At 39.6% G+C, this 21,249-nt stretch overlaps 1 protein-coding gene across 1 annotated transcript; it reads right to left on the minus strand.

Moving 5' to 3' along the window:
* Window positions 1–308: 308 nt before the first annotated feature.
* On the minus strand, window positions 309–19,493 carry LOC111580094 (carbohydrate sulfotransferase 15-like). Its single transcript, XM_023287677.3, has 8 exons — window positions 19,242–19,493; window positions 7,472–8,109; window positions 6,278–6,617; window positions 4,310–4,453; window positions 3,233–3,392; window positions 2,894–3,050; window positions 807–954; window positions 309–701 (listed from the first exon to the last, which is right to left on the minus strand). Exons 2-8 carry the CDS (start codon window positions 7,943–7,945, stop codon window positions 511–513), a joined length of 1,614 nt encoding a protein of 537 aa, XP_023143445.2. The 5' UTR covers window positions 7,946–8,109; window positions 19,242–19,493; the 3' UTR covers window positions 309–510.
* Between the last annotated feature and the right edge of the window lie 1,756 nt (window positions 19,494–21,249).

Below are 21,249 nucleotides of genomic sequence, written 5' to 3' on the forward strand. Positions count from 1 at the left end.
ACAAACCAATGCTGCTAGGAGTTTGAAAATCAAACATTTGTCTGTATAATTCTATTTATCCCTTTTTATTGAGGACTGTTGACTTTCTCTTGGACTTTCTGAATCCTAATGTTGTGAGTTCAACATTTTTTGGCCATTTTTGCCAAGTTTCAAATCACAATGTCATGACCACATGATATTTGATCCAGCCTTCTGGGCCATAATTGAATTGAAAACTATGTTCAGAATGACTTTGTGATGATTGTAAGAAAGCGCTTTGTGGACTCGGCCCCCCAAAAAAGGCCTTTTCAAAGCCATGAGACATCGAATTAAAACACATTCAGTTTAATATTATCATCTTGAGTTGATGCCATACATTCTTTTCAAATCAAATAAATATCACAAACAAGACCCACACACTTATTTAAAGAGCTTCCATAACAGTTCTTCCATTGTACGACTACTTCTTTCAACGGGTTTAGCTTCTTGCTCTGATTGTTTGTTCACATCCGTCAACGTTTCCTCGTCCCTTCAGGTGTTCCTCCAGAGAAAAGCTTTGTTGCCCAGCACACTGGCCAGTTTATGGTTGAAGGGCTGATGGAATTTACTGAGGAGTTCTCTGGTGGATGGAAGCATGGGACCAAGATTCCTGTCTGCCGCCCGCCGAGTGTTGGACATGGGCTGTTTGGTCAGCGCTGCCTCCACCTGCTCCGACAGAGGACCTGCAAGGAAGAATGAAGCAGAATCAAGGCACAGCCAAGAAGATACAGGCTCTCTCTATTATATTTGAAGATTTTAAAGTGCAGAGAGAACGCCGGTCTACGTACCCACACTCAGAAAGTCAAAAACTTTCTTTATCGTCACTTTAAGGTTGGCTGCGTAGTCCTCCAGTCGAAGAACTAGAATCTGCTCCTGATGGAAAACCGTCAGCCAGTCCAGTAAGAAGACGATGTACATCCCCAGATTCAGTCTCACCTGCGGGGAAAAATCAAAACGAATCAACATAAGTCTTTTGTGTTGAGATTGTTTTTTCAGCTGCTGTTTCCAAGGTCAATAGTGAGATTCCAATCTAATTAAACTAGAATAAAAAGTCTTCAAAGAGCTCGTGGTGAGATTGTTTTGTCAAAGACAAGACAAGACATACAAGCTGTACATCAAATAATGTGAACTACGCTTGGAAATTGACTATTGTGTCAACAAATCTGTTGAAAATGTACAACATATGCATCAAAAGTGTAATATAGCTGAAGCCTGTGTCACAAACTGCATAACAACACATCAATTAGCCACATTTTTCTCATTCAGTACAATGACTGTAGACATTCAAGATCATTTTGATCTCACATAAGACATCATGCTGCTGCAGATACTTGCAGATATTTGTTTTAACCGTGTTTTAAGCATTTTTGTGAAATTATTTATTCATTTTATATGACAAAATGTGTTTATCTATTTACATCTTAAGTTACAAGAAGAGGTATTAAATTGAGTACCACAAATACATACAAACACGTTTTTGGTTTTGTTCTTTGTCACGGTATCTCTGTCAAAAAGTACAATACAGATGATGTTAAGCCTCATTTTTTAATTATTCTTTTCCTTTTTTTCTTTAAAGTAACTTTACCTCAGCATAAATTACTGTATATCCATAATTTCATATCTGTAAACATGAGAGGTTCACATAGTCTTTATTATATCTCTTTTCATCATTATTGTACTTTTGTATTTATTTTACAATGTATTAATTTATTATATTTGTGTTGCTATGCTCCACTAGATTGTAGCTGCTGTAATGTATGAATTTCCTTGTGAGACATCAATAAAGTTTATCTCATCTCATCTTATTGTACAACGATGGCTCATTTTAGGGTAGCTAGCAGTTAGAAAAGCTTGTCAGCTGCAATCAGTACTTTTATATATGAGCTTTCAAAGCAACATGAGAAAACTATTAACCGGGTTCAAATAGACCAAATTATTGATGCATCAGTCAACAAAAACTATGCCCTCAATTCTTCACTCAGTGGAGTGCACCGATGCTAGAATTCAACATTGGTACAGAAGCTGAAACTGCTTGTTTAAGACAGAAAATTAAAAAAAAAAAAAAAAAAAAACAAAATTGGGGCCAAGCTACAAAGAATTTCTTTCAAAAATCTAGAAACTGTTTTAGCCGCATCTTTAAAATAATCAGCAAAGCATATAATTGACATCTTCAGTATAAATGGAGAGAGCCAACACTTCAAATTGTGAAGCAAACTAATGTGACCCCTATGTGTACAAACATAATATTATATAGATATAATTTAGTGGCTTTTCTTTGTGTCCATGAAGTGATGAGTGAATTTGCTATTAAATCCTGATTCACAGACACTGTGAGTCCTGAAGAGGGCACCACAACACAACACCACCTGCTGAAACCCAGCTACTGTGGCCTGATTCATGCAGAGAGGCACAAAGTTGAACAGACCTTCATCTTCGTCTCCATAACAGAGGAGTCGTGTAAACAAAGCATCTCAGGGTGTTTTTTCTGAGCGTTTCTGTTGCATTTGAGATGAATTCTGTTTCTCTTCCAGTGGTTTAAGGCAGAGCTGATTGCTGCTTTCACTGCAGTAAATCTCTGAAGATAACAGTGTTGTCACCTGCGTGCTGTGATTAGGAGTGACCAGCTGACAGCTCGTAACTCAGCTCACTCCTGAGGGAGCCCTGCCTGATAGGATATATGCTGGAAGTGATTCCGGGCTGCAAATTGGTAATATTTTTTCCCTGCACAGCGTGAGAGTCACTTCAAAGCAGTAACATCCAGGTAAAATGTCTTTGAAGACAGATGGAAATTCTCAGAGGTATATATCGTCAAATATGGCCTAAAAGCTGCGATTTTTGTTAAACAGGTAAAAGTGAGAACTTCATTTCAGCTAACCGGCATGACGTTGGAGAGGCTGGTGTTGTAGACGCAGGAACGCAGTGACCTCCCAGACAGACAGGACTGAAACAACTGTACGGACTCTGTGACCTTCTGGTGGAAGTCCTCAGCTGACTTGTTGGCCATCTTAAAGTACAAGTAGTCAGAGTAAAGCCTGGAAACAGAAGGAGCAGGAGAGAACATTTAGCTGGATGTGCCATAGGAATTCTTATTTAAAACATAAACATGATCAAATGGAAGCCCTTTAGAAGCAATTAAAACTGTTAGAAACTGTTTAACCGCAGAGTATCACATCTGGGGCTATACGAGCAGATGTGAGGATGGATTTCTTTGTACCTTTCTACTGGATCTCTGAGCATGATGATGATTTTGGCATCAGGTTGGACGGCGTGGATGAAGTCCTGAGCCAGGAAAGGGGGCCCTGTTTCCTCCTCCCTGTCTCCATGGAGATAGCTCCAGGCCTGGTTGTCCCACATTGTGGATGCACTGGCTTCACCTGTAAAATGACAATCTTAGTATAACCTCAGTATAACCTTGGGTTCATTTAACATGCAGCCGGTAGAGCACACAGTCAGGAATAATGTGACAAAGTGAAGCTGAGTTTTAGTCCAAAATGTGCTAGACTGGGAGCATCCTGCCTCATAAATATATGTTTGAGTAGCTCTGCAGAAGTTAGCTTTAAACGTTTTAGATTTTAAAAATTAATTGTGGGATTTATTTATTTATTTATTGGGATGCAAAATCCACGTGTTGTTTTCACCTCAGCAAGCTAATTCAGGAGAATAATAAAAAATGACTGCACAATTTCAAAGACTGTTAAACATGCAGTGATTTTTTTCTAAAACGGGACTAATTTCCCTGAAAAAAAAAATCAATACTCCTACTTTAATACAGTACTATTTAACTTCACAAGTGTTTTTTTTTATTACCATGTTGACTTTGTAGTTTTTTTCCCCAATTGTCTTTCAAAGTTGGCCAAAGTTACCAACCAATCAAATCTTGAATCACAACTTGAACAGAATGAAGAGTGAATAAAGACCGTTGTGACAGTACCCAGAGGCATCTGAGCTTCTGTGTACACTTCTAAAGACACCGGGCTGTCCGTTTCAGACCACAAAATATCTCAGATAATGTGAGCGGTATTTCCCCTCCAGCGCTTCACATGAGCGCCGAGGTGCTTCTGAGGTGAGAGCCACTTGCGGGGAAATCCAGTGAAAATGACAATGAAGGAAAAGGACACAAAAGAGAACCTGTAATTTGAGTCGCGGTCGGGATCCGATTGTTCGGCTGTTCAAAGTCCCTCAAAATGAAAACTACAAAGGCGGGATGTTCTTCCATCTGGTGCGCGATGTACGTTAACAATAGCAAAACATTCTCCAACCCACACACACAAACACTTTCACATGTGTTCACCTGTTATGAGCTGGAGAGTGCGGTGGGCTCCAGAAGAATTTCCACTGATTCCTTCTTGGATGTTGTGGGCTGCCAAGTCAAACAGATCCAGGTAATCTTCCACAGGAAAACTTTCCTGGAAGCCGTCTTTGAAACGGATATAACCTGGTACACCACAATAACATTTATTATACACTCATTTATAGACTGCTTTGCCATAAATGTCACTTAATGAATTGTGTAAACTGTACCCATGGTAGAGACAATTAAACACATTTAAACCTCCTGTGGAAAATAATCAGCAGTGTTTTTGGTCATCTACATGCACATAAAAGTAACTTGCACACAGTAGGACTGGATTTATACATTAGACTGACAATAAAACCACAACCAGAAGGAAAAAGAATCATAGATCCAACAAAGTTCAAATGGGAACTTGAAGCTCTTGCAGCCCAGTTAAGAGTCATGACTTCCAAAAATATATGATCAAGACAAATAATTTTCTCTCGTTGTGTATGTTAGAAGAAGCATGTTGAAGTAAATTTGGAAGTGAGTCATCTGACTGCATTTTCAATCAGCTTCAACTCAGAAGAAATGAGTTCATCCACTAAGAACAACAGTGTGGTTCAGAAAATACTGCCGTTTACATAAGCACTGCTTATTTAGAGTAAAGGTCCTGTTGAAGGAATATTTTGACATTTTAGGATATATGACTGTTTGTTTTTTTGCAGAGTTCAATGTTTAGTTTTATACCACAATCATATTCATCATTTGGAAACAGCTAGTCTGGCTGTTCAAAGTAAAAAAAATATATTTAAAAAAACTCACCCATAACCCATTTTCCCTTTTATTTTTGTTTAAATTGTCTGAGGTAATTTTGGTCATTCTTGTGAAGTTTGTGAATAAAAGTCATCATTAATACAACACAAAATATACATTTGTTTAACCTTCTGAATCCCAAAACCCACTAGCGAGTTAGAAAGGCATGTTAGCTTTGCGTACGAGGTCAAATTTTCAACTTTCTGACAGTCCTTGAACTCCTCACCTGTGATTCACAATTACATCTGAAAAGTTAGCCAAATCTTTATCAAGACTACTTTATTCTACGTGTTCCATTTTTAAAAATCACTAAAAAAAAATAAACCGTATCCATGAACCAGATCCTGTAAAAGACAAAAATACTGCAGTCCTTGGTGGAATCATGAATCCGTTAGTGGCTTACCTGTACTCAACAGTCATATGACAGAAATTCTGCAACTTTTTGGCTAAACTGGACTGAACTGAAGGCTGTGTTTACATAGAGCTGATAGGAGACAAGTATGGGAACTGTAGAACTATAAAAATCTATAAGGTTATATATACTATTTAGCGCCACCATTTGTGGGCACTTTCAAGATGTTCTACATACAGGTTATTTTTTTACATGTAAAATGAATAGTCAAAGAAATGTTGCTTTTTATTACTTTTTCTGATTTATGGCATTATAAGTTATTCTGCACAAAAGAAATGTTTGAGTTGTTCCTACTTCTACTTCTAGGACTTTATACTGCGGTGAAAACGTTGAGTAAAAATGTGACAGGGGGAAAGAAAAGCCTAGAAACTATCTGGAGTTCAGAGAGTTAATCAGCACAAAAAAACACAGAGTGCATACAAGAAGTTGTGGTTTTATGGAGGGTCACAGTGGATGTGGTTGCTGGATCATTTCTTGGCCATGACCAGCAACTTCCTGCAGTTTCTGTTGGTTGCTGAGCAACATCACAGTGAACACAAAGCTTCCGGATCTTACTTCCTGCTTTCAAGAAACAGTCCAGTGCATGATGCTTGTAACCCAACTATCTCCTGGTTGTATCTTTAAATAGAAGTGACAGATATGACCATACTATGATGCTTATCATCCAACTCTCTGCATGGAAACAAACGTGTTTCCTGTGCTCTTGATCCATCATCTCCTCCACAAAACCATTTCAAAATCTAATCCTGAAGACTTACCAAAGCGTTTCCTGGTCCACCAGTGAGGCTCCTTCATGGTGTTGAACTTGAGCTCTGGATGCAGCAGCAGTCTGTGGAACAAGTCTGTTGTGCCGCACTTTGGTTGACCGATGATGTAGAAGTACGGCAAGCAGCGCAGACGGAAGTCTTTGCCGTCTCTGTGGTGCAGGTGCTGGTGGAACTTGGTCTTCAAGTGGTCGCATACGGTTTTGAAACTTTTCGAGCGCAGTGTGAAGAGGTTCCTCCTGTATGGATCAGTGCTGAGTTCACTGGAGAACTCTTCATACCAGCATGGACTCTTGATGCCGGGCAAGAAATAGCGAGGAATTGCTGAGAACAACTGCAGAGAGGAGGACAAGCATTGTGTGATATCATGTAGTTTTTTGGTGACTCATAATTTAAAAACTAATATTAGGTTCTATTTCTGTTAAAACTGTCAGAGGTGCCATTCGTCATTTTTGTGAAGCTTGCAGCTTGTGGTGCTGTTACAGCAGAAGTCCTGCCACAATGTTCTCCTTCAGTATCTGTGTGCTTGAAAGGAGGCAGCTAAAGATGACAGCTTCTACTTTCTCAGAGATCAGCAGCTATTTTCACCTTCAATTTGTCACTTTTATAGCACAACAGTGGTTACAAGTTCTTGTGACATAAAAAAAATGTCAAAAAGTCCTTAATTTTGGATTGTATGACAAGATTTTGAAACTCCGCAACTGATGTGTCATCACTTCTTTGCACAACTGATTGTTCCTCTTAGATATCCTTACGTCTGACACACACCACTAACTGACATTTAGCTTAACGACTCACTTGTGTTGCTACATTCGTGATTGTGACTTATGGCGTAACTACCACAAATGCTGACGCTCTTCCCATAAATGCTGTGAAATTATGTATTGGGACATGGATGTGTATGATGCAAACACGCTTCAACACAGGAGACGTGCATTAGCACAGTGGTCAGCAGGGCTTTAGCAACACTTAGTGAGAATGTTCCTAGCAGACACTGGTCATTATGAGCTTCACCAAACAAGCATTTACTGCAGGGTTGATTGTAAGTTTGCTTGTTATTCATCAATCTTCTACAAGTCACGATTGAAAACAAAAAATAAAGAAATCACCAGCAGTCACTTGTAAACATTTTCAAATATGGACTTAATTATCATTTGCCAGTATGTGTGTGTATTTCCACTGACTTACATGTCCGTCTGTTTCAATGATGTCCTTTTCATCAGGAACCCTCCTGGGTGTGTATTCCTGTTTGGAGCTGATGATCTTCACCAGCATTTTCATGTCTATTAAATTCTTCTCTGATGAAACTGCTGCTGTTGCCGTGCCGGTCAGAAAGACGGCAGGTCTTAGCTGGTAGGGTGAAGGAGTGAACAAAAGTCCTTTCTTGTCCCACATCAGGATATAAGAAGCCATGATGAGGAATGTCAGCGTCAGGCCCAGGAGGAAGCTCACCACTTTGACTTTAGGGATACGCTGCAGGTTTGTTAAAAACAGCAGCGGAATGCACTTAACGTCCAGATTTGCCTGCACATTTGTGTGCCTGAAGTCGAAAAACGTCCTGACAGACTTTTTCCCGTAGTTTTCAGCCATAGGCAAGCTGTGGAGGCTGTGATTGTGGTCCTTGGGGGGGTTGCTCCCATATTTGCAGTCTGATAGTGACATTCTGACATGGAAGCAAAGTAGGCATGTAGAAAAAGAAGCAAGGGAGTAATTCCTTCAAAAAAAAAAAAAAGTTTAGGTTTCACCGAGAAGAGCTTGCCTTTTTAATCTCGAGTCCATCATTTGTCTTCATTTTGTACACACTCCTCAGTCTTCAGCAGGGCCTCCTGTAAAACAGAAACAGTTGTTAAAACACGACATATGGCTTTTCACTCAATATGGAGTTTCCTTTGAAGTATTTCAGTCATCCCCCGTAATACCGAGAAAAGTGGCATGAACATTTTTAATATTAGAGTATTTGATGGTGCCTTATTGCTTCTCTGAGGGAACCGTATGTGAGTTCCCAAACTATAGTGCCTTCTATAGCAGGAGTCACCTCCATGTTTGAGGTCGGCTGCAGAGTGTGTGTGGCCTGCTGTACGATGAGCCCTCGCTTTATGATGAAGGCTATACGGCACATGCAAAGGAGACCTCGGCTAAGAGAGTTTCAAGGTCAGAATAATAGTTACCCTGTAATTCAAAACTAAAAACACATTATTTTTCTCTGTGAGCTAAAAGCCTACTGAGAGCTTTATTTTTGTAACCTGCAAATGCTGTTTTTCAAGATCAAGGTTTTTCACAGAAAACCCAGTTAGGTATTGATACAGGTGGACATACAGTGTGGCAAGTGCATGCGTTATGTTTTCTTTTCTCACCGCGTGAATAGTAAGAGAGTAGGCATTATTATTTCAGGGGCGGCGTGCTAATAAAGTCCTGACACTGAAGCGTGAAATGTTGTTTAAACACTTCTCTGACACTTCCTCCGCCAGCAACGTATTTCTTTTTTCTTGTGTTGCACGGTTTGTGTGATTTAACAATCCCACTGGACCAGGGAATGAAATCCTGCACCAGTTCTAGCTGACAGCGTTTTTTTTTCTTACTGCACAAGAGGGTCTGTTAAAATGCAGCCACAGTAACATTATGTGACTCAACCTGTTCACACTCAGATCATTAGAGGCACAATTAATGAAAGGTGCCTCCACCTCAGTGCTTCATTTCATTTCATGCAACTAATTAAAGCAATAAAACAATTCCAGGAGAGAGATGATATCACTGTAAGTAAAACGGAAACCAGCCCACAACCATTTCCACAGATCCTGCAGCCACATACAAACGTTGCTGGCAGGTTGCCATCATAACCGTGGGGCAAACCTCTCCTTTAGCCTGCCATGTTTGTTGCTGACACCAAACCACGTCTACGCCTGAAGACGTCTCCAGAAGTTCTTGGCCGTGTTGTTGAGCAAGAGATAGAAAATTCAGATGTTCTCAGACAATGCAATTAAATTTTTATACTCTGTTCATATGCACATTAAAGTCAGTTTTCAGAGGCAATCCACCAATTGTGCACATCCTGTTCAGTGTCTTGAGGACTGTAACTCACGTCTTGTCGAGAGAGCTTTCCAAACTCTAAAGCAAATAACCCTGATGATGTAATAGAGAGGTTGTCTGGATTATCTCAGCGTGGGTCTAAAGATTTCTAACAGAGAGCCTGCATTGTAGACTGGGGGTACAGGGCTTGAAAGATGTCAGAATTTAAACAGAGGAGAGTTTAACGAACGACAGTATCTAGTTACATCAATGGAAATATAGGATCCAGCATTTAGGAGAGCGCATTTTGGCATCTGCTGCTTTGATACTAATCATTGTTTTTTCGCCAGAGTCCTGAACACATTTTCAAAAATCATAACTGATGTATCTTTGGATGCTCAACTAAAACACAGTGGTCAAGAGTGATGTCTACACATGGAAATCTGTTCTCTCCTATTTGTTCTGATACTTACAGTTTTCCACTTATCCTTCTTTTAATGTGTAACAACGCTGCTCAAAGTTGTGGATTTGCAAATGCAAAGTCTGCCTTAGCACACATTTGATGAATACGTCCACGAAGGGCTTCAGAAGTCCTAAGAAAAGCCCCCCACGCACTTGCAGATTTCATAATGGGACAGCTCTAAGCCCTCGCAGACTTATCAGGAATGCATGTCGATATCTGCTCTCCTGCGTGGGTAGCGGCTGCGATTGGAAAAAGAACTTCTTTTCTTTTTTCTTTTTTTTTAAAAATCCCACTGGAGGTGTTATGGGCCTCATTTAATGAAATATCAGATAAAGGTGAGCTCTTTAAAATGCCAATGACTCACTAAATGCAACTCTAACATCAAAAGCAGCAATAGTTCAAGTTATTAGTGAATGGTGCTGCCTCTGATATTGATTTACTTTTATGTCCATGTTTTATTGATACGTAGTGCCCTTTTGAGCTGTTTTTCAAAAAGTATCATATTAATGGCTTCTATTTTTTCCTTGCCTCTGCACATCTTTATTTCTACAAACTCGGGTAATTATTATCTCCTCTGTTCTCTACAACTGTTAATCTATTATTCCCATCAAACATCACTGTCTGGCTTGTTAGAGCAAAATTTCAAAGTGTGAGGGAAGAGAAAGATTTGGAAATGTGACAGCGTAAAGAGGACAGTAAGAGTCAAGGGTAAAGTACAGAGAGGAGAAGTGAAGCAGCACAGATGAGAAAAACAGTGTGAGAACTAGCAGGAAAAATCGCCTTTAGACCTCTTTGGTTTAAAAATCGATCTGAAGCAGAGAGCAAACAGCAGGCGGGATTGACTGAGGTGAAACTCCACCATCTAAATCTTGATGACTCAAAATAAAAACCTGCATTCATCACGGCACTCGATGCTTTTGTTGTACTAAGTGTCAAGCTAAACTAAATGCCAAGACAGATCTGATATCAAAGCCAGAGCGGGATATCACTCATCTTGTTTGTAGCAAAAGTGTTGGATTGTTTACACTGTGTATTTATCAGATTATCTAAATCCTGCAGATCCCGGGCTGCTTTTTTTTTTTTTTTTTTTTTTTAAAAAGGTTTGTGCACAATAAATATCAGTTTATCACATAAATAACAAGAGCTGCAGTAATGCTACAGCTTGGTGAGGCTATACTTTAGCACACTGGTGGTTTCAGCTAAACGCTCTCATCTGTGTACCAACATGCTCAAAATGACAATGCTAAGTTGATGCTGAGCAAGTCTGTTTACCATGTTCACAGCTTAGTTTAACAGTTAGCATGCAAACATTTTCCAATTTGCACAAGTGCACAAATCACAACTGTGGCTGCAGGTATTTGATCATAACACAAAATGCCTGACATTTTGAGGGGATGATAGCATTAAATGAAAATACAAAGAAATCACAGAACAGTTATACAGTTTGCATCTACAGTTGAAGTTAAACTAAAATCATTCATGAGGTCTTAGGTTATCATTTATTAGTCCGCCAAGGAATGCAGCAGAGTTACGTGACGATCGGCATACGTTTGTCTGTCTGTGCACAACATTATTAAAAAATGGAATAACGGATTTGGACAAAATTTTCAGGGAAGATCAGAAATGACACAAGGACCACCTCATTAGATTTTGACAGTGATGCGGCTTATAGTCTGGATCCACAGATTTGTTAAGGATTCCTCTATCATTGCGAGATAGCGTCATGGCGTCACTGTAACTATGACAACAAGTGAACACTACGTCAGCTGCCTGTTGATGATCACATGATTGCGATCCTACTACAAATCCACCGCTGCAGACTTATTGGGACTTATCCGTTGGAAATGATACAAGGAACAATTGATTAAATTGTGGGGGTGTTTCTGAGTCCCATCAATTCCCGCCGCCATATTTAGCTACATATTTAGGTCACACAATTCGTTATCCGTACATAATGTACACATGCATAACACACGCCTGTGCTCAGCGCAAGGTCATTTTGTTTGTGGGTACATTTATATTAAATGGACACATTCTATGTTGCTGTGATTTCTGATCATCAGTAAGTACTAAAAAAAATGCTGCATTTCTACATAAATATGCTGCATTTCTGCCAATGCAATATGGGGGAATGAACAGCCTTGGCAGAGTGCTTTTCTTGTTATTTTTGTGCTCGTTTCATATACATGTGTTTTTGTTGCTGTAGAACTATTTCTAGTGGAGTAACTTTGTAGTATCTCAGCATAAATTTTGAAAAATTGCCAAAGGGTCAAACGGTTAAGGTTTGAAGCCAACCAAAGAAGATATATTACATCCCTGAAGTGGTTTTGGGCTTAGGAAAGAAGGCCTCGGCAGTTTTTTATACAGCATGGAAGCTGATAACAGGGTTATCTTTACATCTGTGTATACTGACCATTGAAGATTTCTGACTGTATGTTCATTATATAACCTATTCTATTTGTAGTTCTCCTTCGATAATCTGGAGAAACCCTGTTATTCTGCATATTGTATACAATAGTAAATCTGCCAAGGACCCAGGGAAGTGTTTTGTGTTTTCTGAGTTTAATGATACTGCAAATTTCCATGACGATAGCAAGCCAGCTGCTCCAGTTTCAACCAAAATAGTAGTAAAATCCAACAGATCAACAATGCCATTCATAGAACCATGCCACTAACACTGCTAACTATCCATACAAATATCATCACATGCATGCATAGCTCCATTTTTTTCTCCACATCCCTGATTCTCCATAAAAATGGTGACATCAGTCAGACAGTTGCTGAATCCGCCCCACACTTTGGACCTATTTAACATATTACAACACCTGCTGGCTAGATGTCCTGCTGGATATTCATGGACCGTGGAGAATAAATAATAATTTTTCACTGAGTTTCTGACCTTTCCATTAGTGCCACTATCAGGCCAAGATTTCCTGCGTTTTGGAAAATAAATTAAATTGGCAGTCTGCCATGTAATTGAAAGACCACAACTAAACTCTCACAGGAAGAACTTTATTTTCCATTTTGGACACTGAATATTACTCTCACCTCACCCTCATGTCAAATTATAAAGTCTGCACAAGATATTTTATGAACCGACGTGCAGATTGCCATGAAATTTGTTGGATTTGTTCAGGCTGAGCAGGCAAAACTATTTGATTTAATTGTCCCATTTACTTTTTGCTCTATTGTCACTTATTCGGTCAAGAATTTCACTGAATAATTAAAACCCAGGAGTCTTTTACATACAGCTGACAGGCTTGAAAATCACAGGTCTCTTCTGTTTCCATACAATCAGATTATACAATTGAGCCATAACTGTGATTTTTTTTTGTGCAATACACTGAACAAAATCCATTTGAAAATTACAGCTCAAACCCAGTCACTCCTGTCATCCTGCACCAACTTAACTGTACTTCTTTATCTTTGTTCAGTCCTTTTTTTCAGATGCCATTAATTTTACTGACTAAAGTACAAGATTGAGTCATAGGTTTAATTAATGCAGAAACACTATCTGGATGAATAATGCATTTTAAGCAGCTGTGAGTAAGTTATGAGTAACAACTGATCCCTCATTCAATAAAAAAAATGATCTGATGATGGCACCAAATGAAAGATTAGGGTATCAAAGACAATGAATGTGTGAAAATTTCACAGTAAGCTATGCAGCAGTTATTTTAATAAAAAATAAATTAAAAACATGGGGCTGGGCAACAAAACTCTGGATCCTCAAGTGAAAATTTATACAAAATTTTTTGCCAATCCATGCTGTTGATGTTGAGATGTTTCATTGAATAGTAAAATTAGTTTCTTTGGAGATGATGCTTCTTCATGCCCTGTGTAGACACTGAAAGTCACAAAGGCTATTGTGAAATAATTATTGTTTTACTGATAGTAATTACAGCATGTTCAGTAGTAACAAAGGTTCCTCTCATCAGTGGCTTGAGGCTGTAAAAATGGACAAATGATGATGCTCATTATTTTTAACCAGCCCCAGCTGTTCAGATTCCACAGCTGTGTGTCATATTTGGAATTCAACCTATTGCACTAATGAAAAATATGAACAATTTCTGCTGTAAACTGCAGGCCCATGCCAGATCCCCTGTCTGTGCTTCATCCTCCATATAGAAGAAAAACTGGCAGCTTATCAAATCTTGATTTCATTTACAGATAGATAAGCTGTTCTGCACATGCTAGAAATGTGCTTTGGGTGCAGGTTATGGCATTACATGGGCGTGTAAAACCATGCAGACATTCATATTAACAATATGCACACTTTATGCATCTACATACACAAATATGTGCCTTTATTTCCACCCCCTATCTACCTCCAGGATAAAATGAAGCCAATCAGACGCAACTGGTGTTTTGCAACATCAACCCTGCAGAGGTCTTTCAGAGACAAAAAATGCTGCGTGTTTTAAGCAGATGTACAGCTTTGTTTAGCCTCAACATTATCAGTATGAGAACTAGTGCTTTCCTGAATGTGAGGAATGCCTCGAGAGGATAAACTCTGACCACAAAATCAGCCAGAACATTGTACACATACATATTCTCGCCTCTCCTGAAACATATTTTAATCATGTCATTGTGTTTATAACTGTGTAAACACATCCTGACCTTTTACAGTACGCTCTGTGACTGGAGCTTGGCTGGATCCCAGCACTGGGAGATGGGAGGCACAAGAAAAACTTGATGCCACAAAAGGAAATAAGACAGCCTCCCCGTCCATGGGGGAGTCAAACAAAGATGGATGGCAAACCCAACGGAGGTAATAATAAAAACTTTCTCTGTGCGGATGAAAAAGAAATCAAAAGTCAAAGTAATCTGAAGGAAAGAAAACAACAATTACTTCCTGCTAGGAGTTACTCACATATCAGGTTTCTTTCTTTCCTCAGGTTTCTGAGGCCCCTTTGCACAGTCAGATTATGGATGAAATCTTCACAGGAAATCTAAAAGCGCCCTGAGAGCACAAATATCTCAGGAAACCGACTTAATCCACCTCATCGTGCTGGTAGTCCTCCCTTTTCCTTTCCACTTACCACTAGAAGTGAAAGACAAATTGAGCGGGCCGTTTTTTTCTGTCACTGAGAATGATGTTGCCTTCACAGGAATCTGACTGCTTAATCTGCTAAATATGCAGGCTATTGGAGCAATAGTGCAGCCTAAACAATCAGACGCATGCTAAAAAGAGAAATAAATTAAAGCGCTTGTTTCACCACAGTCCACCTTGACATCTGGAAGGCAGATGTAGTCTTCGGTTACATTTGGTATTTATGGATGCAAGTCAGTGTATCTGCGTGCATGTGTTTTTCTTGTAACAACACGTGGTGTGCTTCGGCATAACTTTAAAACCAGTGTGACATTAATAGCAAGCAGAGAACATCTGACATGTTACCGACTGTTTTTTAAGTGAGAAGGAGTAGGCAGCTCTGAAGACATGAGGGCCAGACAGGGTGAGCAGAGCAGCGTTTGTCACTAAAAGGGGAATTCCTGTTTATTACACCTCGAGCTCTGGCTACTGCATCTATTTGCTATAAAAACTCTGTCCTCATGTTGAGCTCTGGTACGTGATGTCAGATGCTCCAAATAAGAAAACAGATTTGCACATTTTTCATTGAAAGCGAAAGCAAAAGTGAGCACACATGAAATACTAGCAATGTTAGGTCACAAGAGAAGCAGATGTCAGTCTGAGAACCATATGGATGTCTTACTGGAAATCAAAAGTCATGTCTCAAGATGGTTTATTCCAGTAAAAGGTGCTCACCAGACTTCCACAGATTTCCAGGTTTCGGAGCCCGTGGATTATTCATATTAAGCCACCCACGTTGGGCTTATTCTCTTCCCAAAGACTGTTCTCCCGTTAAAAAAACTACCCGTGCCATTTATGCAATCTTGTGATGTTGTTCTTACTGTTAAATGAACTCGTGGTCGTGGAAGACAACATCAATCATCAACACATGTTTACACTCAAGTGACAAATTTGCGGTTATTGAGGTTATTTTAGCTATTAAGGGAGGGAAAGGAGGAAATGTTGTGATGCAGCTGTAAAGCCACAAAGTTCACATAGGGAGGAGGTCAGGGTGGATGGATGGGTTGCCAAACGACAGAGCTTTAACATGAGAAGCTGTTGTTTGCTTCCTGTTTCATGGTGATACTTAACGCTGTTTCTTTAATTGGTCTCTAATATCTATTATTTGTGTATATTGCAGTAAAAATAACGACTGACCTCTGACCTTAACAAAGTCTAGAGATTTAAAACAGCTTAGAAAGAAAAAGTTAGAGGACTTGTTGGCTTCTACAGTGTTGTTCCATTGTTGTTCACATTCTGTTAACATTTCAGTTTAATGTCTCTTGATTGCTCATGCATGCTTTCTGTTTCTCCTTCTGTCACGCTCTGTCACTAGTTGGTTAAATGACAATTATTTGTGAATATATTTCTATGCCTGATGGCAATGTCAGGTCACCAAAGCCAGCACTGAAGTAGTTGAAGTATGAAGATATTGAAGAGTTTTTCATTTCTGTTACATCTGGAACTAAATGTAATGACACTAGCTCACGTCCAGCTTTGTGATGCTTAGAAAGATGCATTTCTTTCATAACGATTGTTTCTTTGGACCATCGAGTGTAATGCGACCAACAACTGTGGCCACTAAGCCAAACTTGCCTCACAGCCAAGCACTGCTTTGTACGGCTTGATAAGGACATTTGGGGTCGAAACACTACGTTTTGGCCACCATTGGCTCAGATCACATGACTGTCCATGTTTCTGTCTTTGATCTCAGCAATTGACTTGGTGCGGACAATATTTTCCAGTAAACCAATCAGAGTTTAAGTAATGTTTTACTGTAATTCAAAGATGTTTAATCACATTTACAAACAGCCGGTTGAATCTGAGCAGTGTAATTCTTCTGCCTGATCACATTTTCCCATTGATTAACCAGATTAATGTGCAGAAGAGGCGAAAGCTCTGCTGCAGTTTTACTATGTGGCCAAATCTTTGTGTTCCCTGAACCCGACACATCTCTTCTTGAGTTGTGACCTCCCCTTTCTGCAGCTCATTGTGTTGGTGAAAAACAGCTGAAGACAGAACCTGTCAGTGTTGTTCAACTGCTTTTACTTGTGCATACGTACTACTGTAAATCCTGCTTACACTCACAAAGTCTTGTTATGGGACATGCAGTAGCTTGATTTTAGTAGGGTGGTTTCTTTGTTCATTCTTGTGAACCTAAAGCGCTTGTAATGTACTCAATATCTTTACAAAATATGTTCGTGGTTAAAAAAAAATCTCATTTTGACATCTTTATCTTTAGACTGTAATTATTGTGTGCCATGAACATAATAATTATGTCTTTTTAATGAATCATGACTTCTTAGCCCATGTTTCACTTGGAGTACTGCCTGATCCCACATTATAATGCTTTTATACATTACAGGAAATATTTTTCTTGGCTGGTGACTCAGACTGGATTTGGAGCTACAGTACGTATGCGGCTCATTAGAGTTGCATTTTTTTGTTTAAGCAGTTTGGGGGGTAACATGTTAAAACATGCAACTTTAAAATCTATTCTTTTAAAAAAAAAAAAAAAAAAACAAGTTGGTTAAAGTGTTTAAAGTCACATTAGAATAACTTTGCAAAAAAGAGCCATAATGGCCAAAACATGGACTGTATATGTGCATCTAAATGGATGAAATAAAATTTAGTCATCATACGCCACCTTACAAGTGATTTGTGTGTGTTGTCTTACATACAAATAAAACCAAGCAACTCCATTTTGAAGCTAAAAGAATGACAGAATCGCAGCAAAGTGTAATCTTTTTGGTGCAATAGCAGCAACAACACATCATCAGATGGCCAAGAAAAACAAACTCAGAAAACTCCCAGTGGAAAAACATCATCCATCAAGAAAATTACTCAACAGCAAGAGCAGAACAACAAGCGAGTGATGGATGCAGATAAAAGTTCGACTCCACTGAATCATCTTCTCTAAAACAGTTTTCATGTTAGAAATAATGCAGAGACAATCTCGCATTATCAGAGCTCGTTGTCATCTCAGATTAAAAACTACCGACTCTGGAAATAGAAGCTCCGACACGTTGCCAGAACACTTTAGTATCATGCCGTCCTCCTACATTCCTAATGCTCTCTTACAGAATCATTTTCTTCCATTTGTGGTGGACCCCCAGAGTCCAGTCTAAACAATCTGATATGGTACAACTCACTCACTCACTCACTCTCCCTCTTCCCTTCTCATACTTCTGGCATTACCTAAGCCTTCCAATGCCGGCCCTTGCCAAAAGAAGCATGACTTTGACATCTCAGCAGCTCCAGACATTCGTTCTGCAAATTTGGTGGTAGTGGGGGTGGGGGGTGGGGGCAACCTAAAACCTTCCTGCCCAGCAGACCAGACAGGCTGCAGGGCTGGGTGCAGCACTGAGGTTTACCTTGGGTGTGTGTCTGTGTGTGTGTGCAGAGTTATGGGGTGTGGAGAGGTGGTACAACTTAAAAAAAAAAAAAACAACACTATATCTGTCTCTTCCTTCGCTCACACTCCACTCCAGCTCCCCTCCAATTAACAAAGAAATACAACTTTTGGAAGCTGCACCGGGAGTCCACAGAGGCGGGTTTGTCCAAAGGTCATCTGCCTACCTGTCAGGACTTAAGCTCTGCAACCCCGAGCGGAGCTGCAGCCCCTTTTAATAGACTGAAATGGGGAAGAAAAATGAACTTAATGTCAAACAGAAATGTGCACAAACATCTCACATACCAGATGATCTCACTCTGGGCTACAAAACCAACCCCAGCAATGGAAAAGAAGACACTTCATGGTTTGGTTGCTGGGGACGCATGAGAAAAAAATCTGGCTTAATGAAAGGAATTTACAGGGGAATCTCCCAAATATTTGGATGTTGCAGAGGACGCTCCGGTTGGTTATCTGATGATGGCGGAATAATAATTAGAAGATAAGCGGATGAGTTTGGAAGCATCTACGCAAATGTTTACAGTTTATCTTCGCCTCATGACACAGTCCTGTTTGTGATTCAGTCTCTGGTAAACTAAGCGTCTTCAACCCTCCAGAGACTTGTCAGTGTGAGACTCTGCAGCTGCTCGGTGAAGGACACAGTTTAAATGTGAGGATAGATAGTTTTATTCCGGAAAAAACAAACCAAAACTTAACTTTGAGGAGCATCAAAGCTCATTAGTGGACAATTGATGTTATATTTTGTAATGTTTCAGTTCGTTGTAGGCTGTTAGTGAATGTTACTGCTGTATAATCAGAGATGCAGATTACCACAGTGATCCCTTTAAGATCAATGTTTTTTTCTAAATGGTAAAAAAGAAACCAGAAGGATGAGTTAAACTGCAATTTTTAGTCTCAGGATAATGGACTTTTAAATAATTAAACAGACCATGATTCAGCTGAGAAATAATCCCCAGGAATCTGACAAAAAAAAAAAAATCATTCTTGGAACAAATAAGATACTCACACTGGAGTTGAGTCGCTCTATTCCAGACGTCTTGCGTGCGTCCGCTCACGAACCGTTGTGGCCACAGTCAACCCGAGCTGACAGGTGTCTTTACCAAACATTGGGAGAAATAAACCTTCAGCAGGCGTATCCTCGGTGTGAACGGCGTTCATGTTGACAAGCGCCGGCGAGCTTCTGTCACGAAAACGCGCGACTTTCCGGAGTCTCCATCAGACTGACTGAGCTCCGCTGCGCGCAACGGAGAGGAGAGGAGAGGAGGCGAAGTGGGAGGCGCGCATGGAGGGCATCACCACCAACAGCAGCTGATCCGGTGTAGATTTCTGCCTCAAAGTGACTTCGCTGGTGAGATTTGACTTGCTGTTAGGATAAATGCTACAGTACTTATAATTAAAATCAAGCAAATGAGTGGAATCTGGTTACTTGTGCCAACTTTTAGGGCTCTCAAAACCTCCTTAGTTGATTACATGTTATCCTAATGGAGGAAACACTTGATGACATTCAAAAATGAACAAATGCAACGATCTGGGGTCCCTGGAGCAAAATCTGCGGCATAAAATGTATCTATGTGTGGATGATTTATCAAAAATCCTGTACACTGGAGGTATTTCTGTTACTTTTTGTGAAACCCTTGATTACACTTATTGCTTCTAATTTGTCTTGTAACACCAACTACCTGACTGGCAGCACTTTTTAAAATCTAAATGTTACTGTTTACTGTTAAAAGTCAAATTCTGTGTTTGTGGAAACCAACTGTTGACACACAGCCCTAGCTAGAATTGTATTGTTCTAAAAACATTCTGGGGAAGTTCTAGTAATGTTTTTGGCAAGAAGTTCTATTGGAGTTGCCAGAATGTTCCTGTTAAAGGCCAGATAAAGATATTTTTCTAAAAATTACCTTGAAACATTTGCTGAATTTTGCATTGAGAAAAGCTTTCTCTTGTTATTGTGTAACATTGTGGGAACATTTTATGTTTTTCTATGATGTGTTACCTCAGCAACGTCCTCAGAACATACTCAGAATCTTGCAATTAAAATGTTCCACCTTTGTTTACATGTAACATTAGAGGAACGTTTCAGAAAAAAACACATCCTGTCTTCTGAGGTCTTGAGAACATCTTGCTGATGTTTTGAATACTGGTCTGAGAAAGTTCAGCAGCATCCTCCAAACATCCTCTGAATATTCCAATTAAAGCGTTCTGTCTTAGTTCACCTTTAGCCTTCTGGGAGCATTATTTGAAATGAGAAAAGTCCTGAACACCGCCGTCGAACATTAGATTGAAATATTTTCTGATTCTAACTTATTATTAGCCATTGTTGGTCTTCACAGCGCTCCACAGAGTTCAGATTATACCTAAATGTTTCGTTCTATTTAGTTTAACTGCATCAATGAGATTTTACTTTGATGGACAGACCAGACTCCTGGATCTGCCTCCATAGCAGCACATCAGCCTTGATATTACTATTTAATCTCCGGTAGATGCTCACCATGTGTCCTGTTTTGAAGATGAAAAGATTTTGACGCAAAACGCAGCGATTTGGGGAATGTTTGAAGGTGAGCTTCAGAAGTGTAACACACACAAGCTTTCATTATGTGATTTCTATATCAGCTTTTTATGCTCTCTTCTAAAGGACAAACTGTTCTCACATTGAACCGACAAATGCTGATACTGTTTGAGCAGCCATTCATGATTGTGCAATGTCTATATCGTCGCGTTACAGTCGTCATGTGCACACAACAGGTGATTATTGGTGGCCTTTAAATGAGGTCATGATGTTCTACTGCAGAATTTTCTTTCTTCATTAGTTGTCATGACTCACTCTGTGTGAGTGGGAGTCAGTAGGCCTAATGAAAAAAACACAGGCTCTGTTGAAAGCGAAGCGAACCACAGGTCCACAAATATGGGACGATGGTATTCATCACTTTATTTGTAAAACACAGACCACATATTCATTCAGTTTATCCGTTTCAGAAAGTGGGTGAGTGTGTTTTGCCGTTTATGCTTTGCCA

Source organism: Amphiprion ocellaris, chromosome 16, assembly GCF_022539595.1.
Source record: "Amphiprion ocellaris isolate individual 3 ecotype Okinawa chromosome 16, ASM2253959v1, whole genome shotgun sequence".
In the NCBI taxonomy this organism is placed as follows: domain Eukaryota; kingdom Metazoa; phylum Chordata; class Actinopteri; family Pomacentridae; genus Amphiprion; species Amphiprion ocellaris.

Bases quoted from the DNA above. Each gene is read 5' to 3' on its own strand.
- LOC111580094 (XM_023287677.3), bottom strand. From the start codon at position 7,945: ATGTCACTATCAGACTGCAAATATGGGAGCAACCCCCCCAAGGACCAC. The intron at 6,618-7,471 runs GTAAGTCAGTGG...TCCTCTCTGCAG, and splicing joins TCATTGAAACAGACGGACAT to TTGTTCTCAGCAATTCCTCG. The intron at 3,051-3,232 runs GTACAAAGAAAT...TTCTGTTTCCAG, and splicing joins CTCAGAGATCCAGTAGAAAG to GCTTTACTCTGACTACTTGT.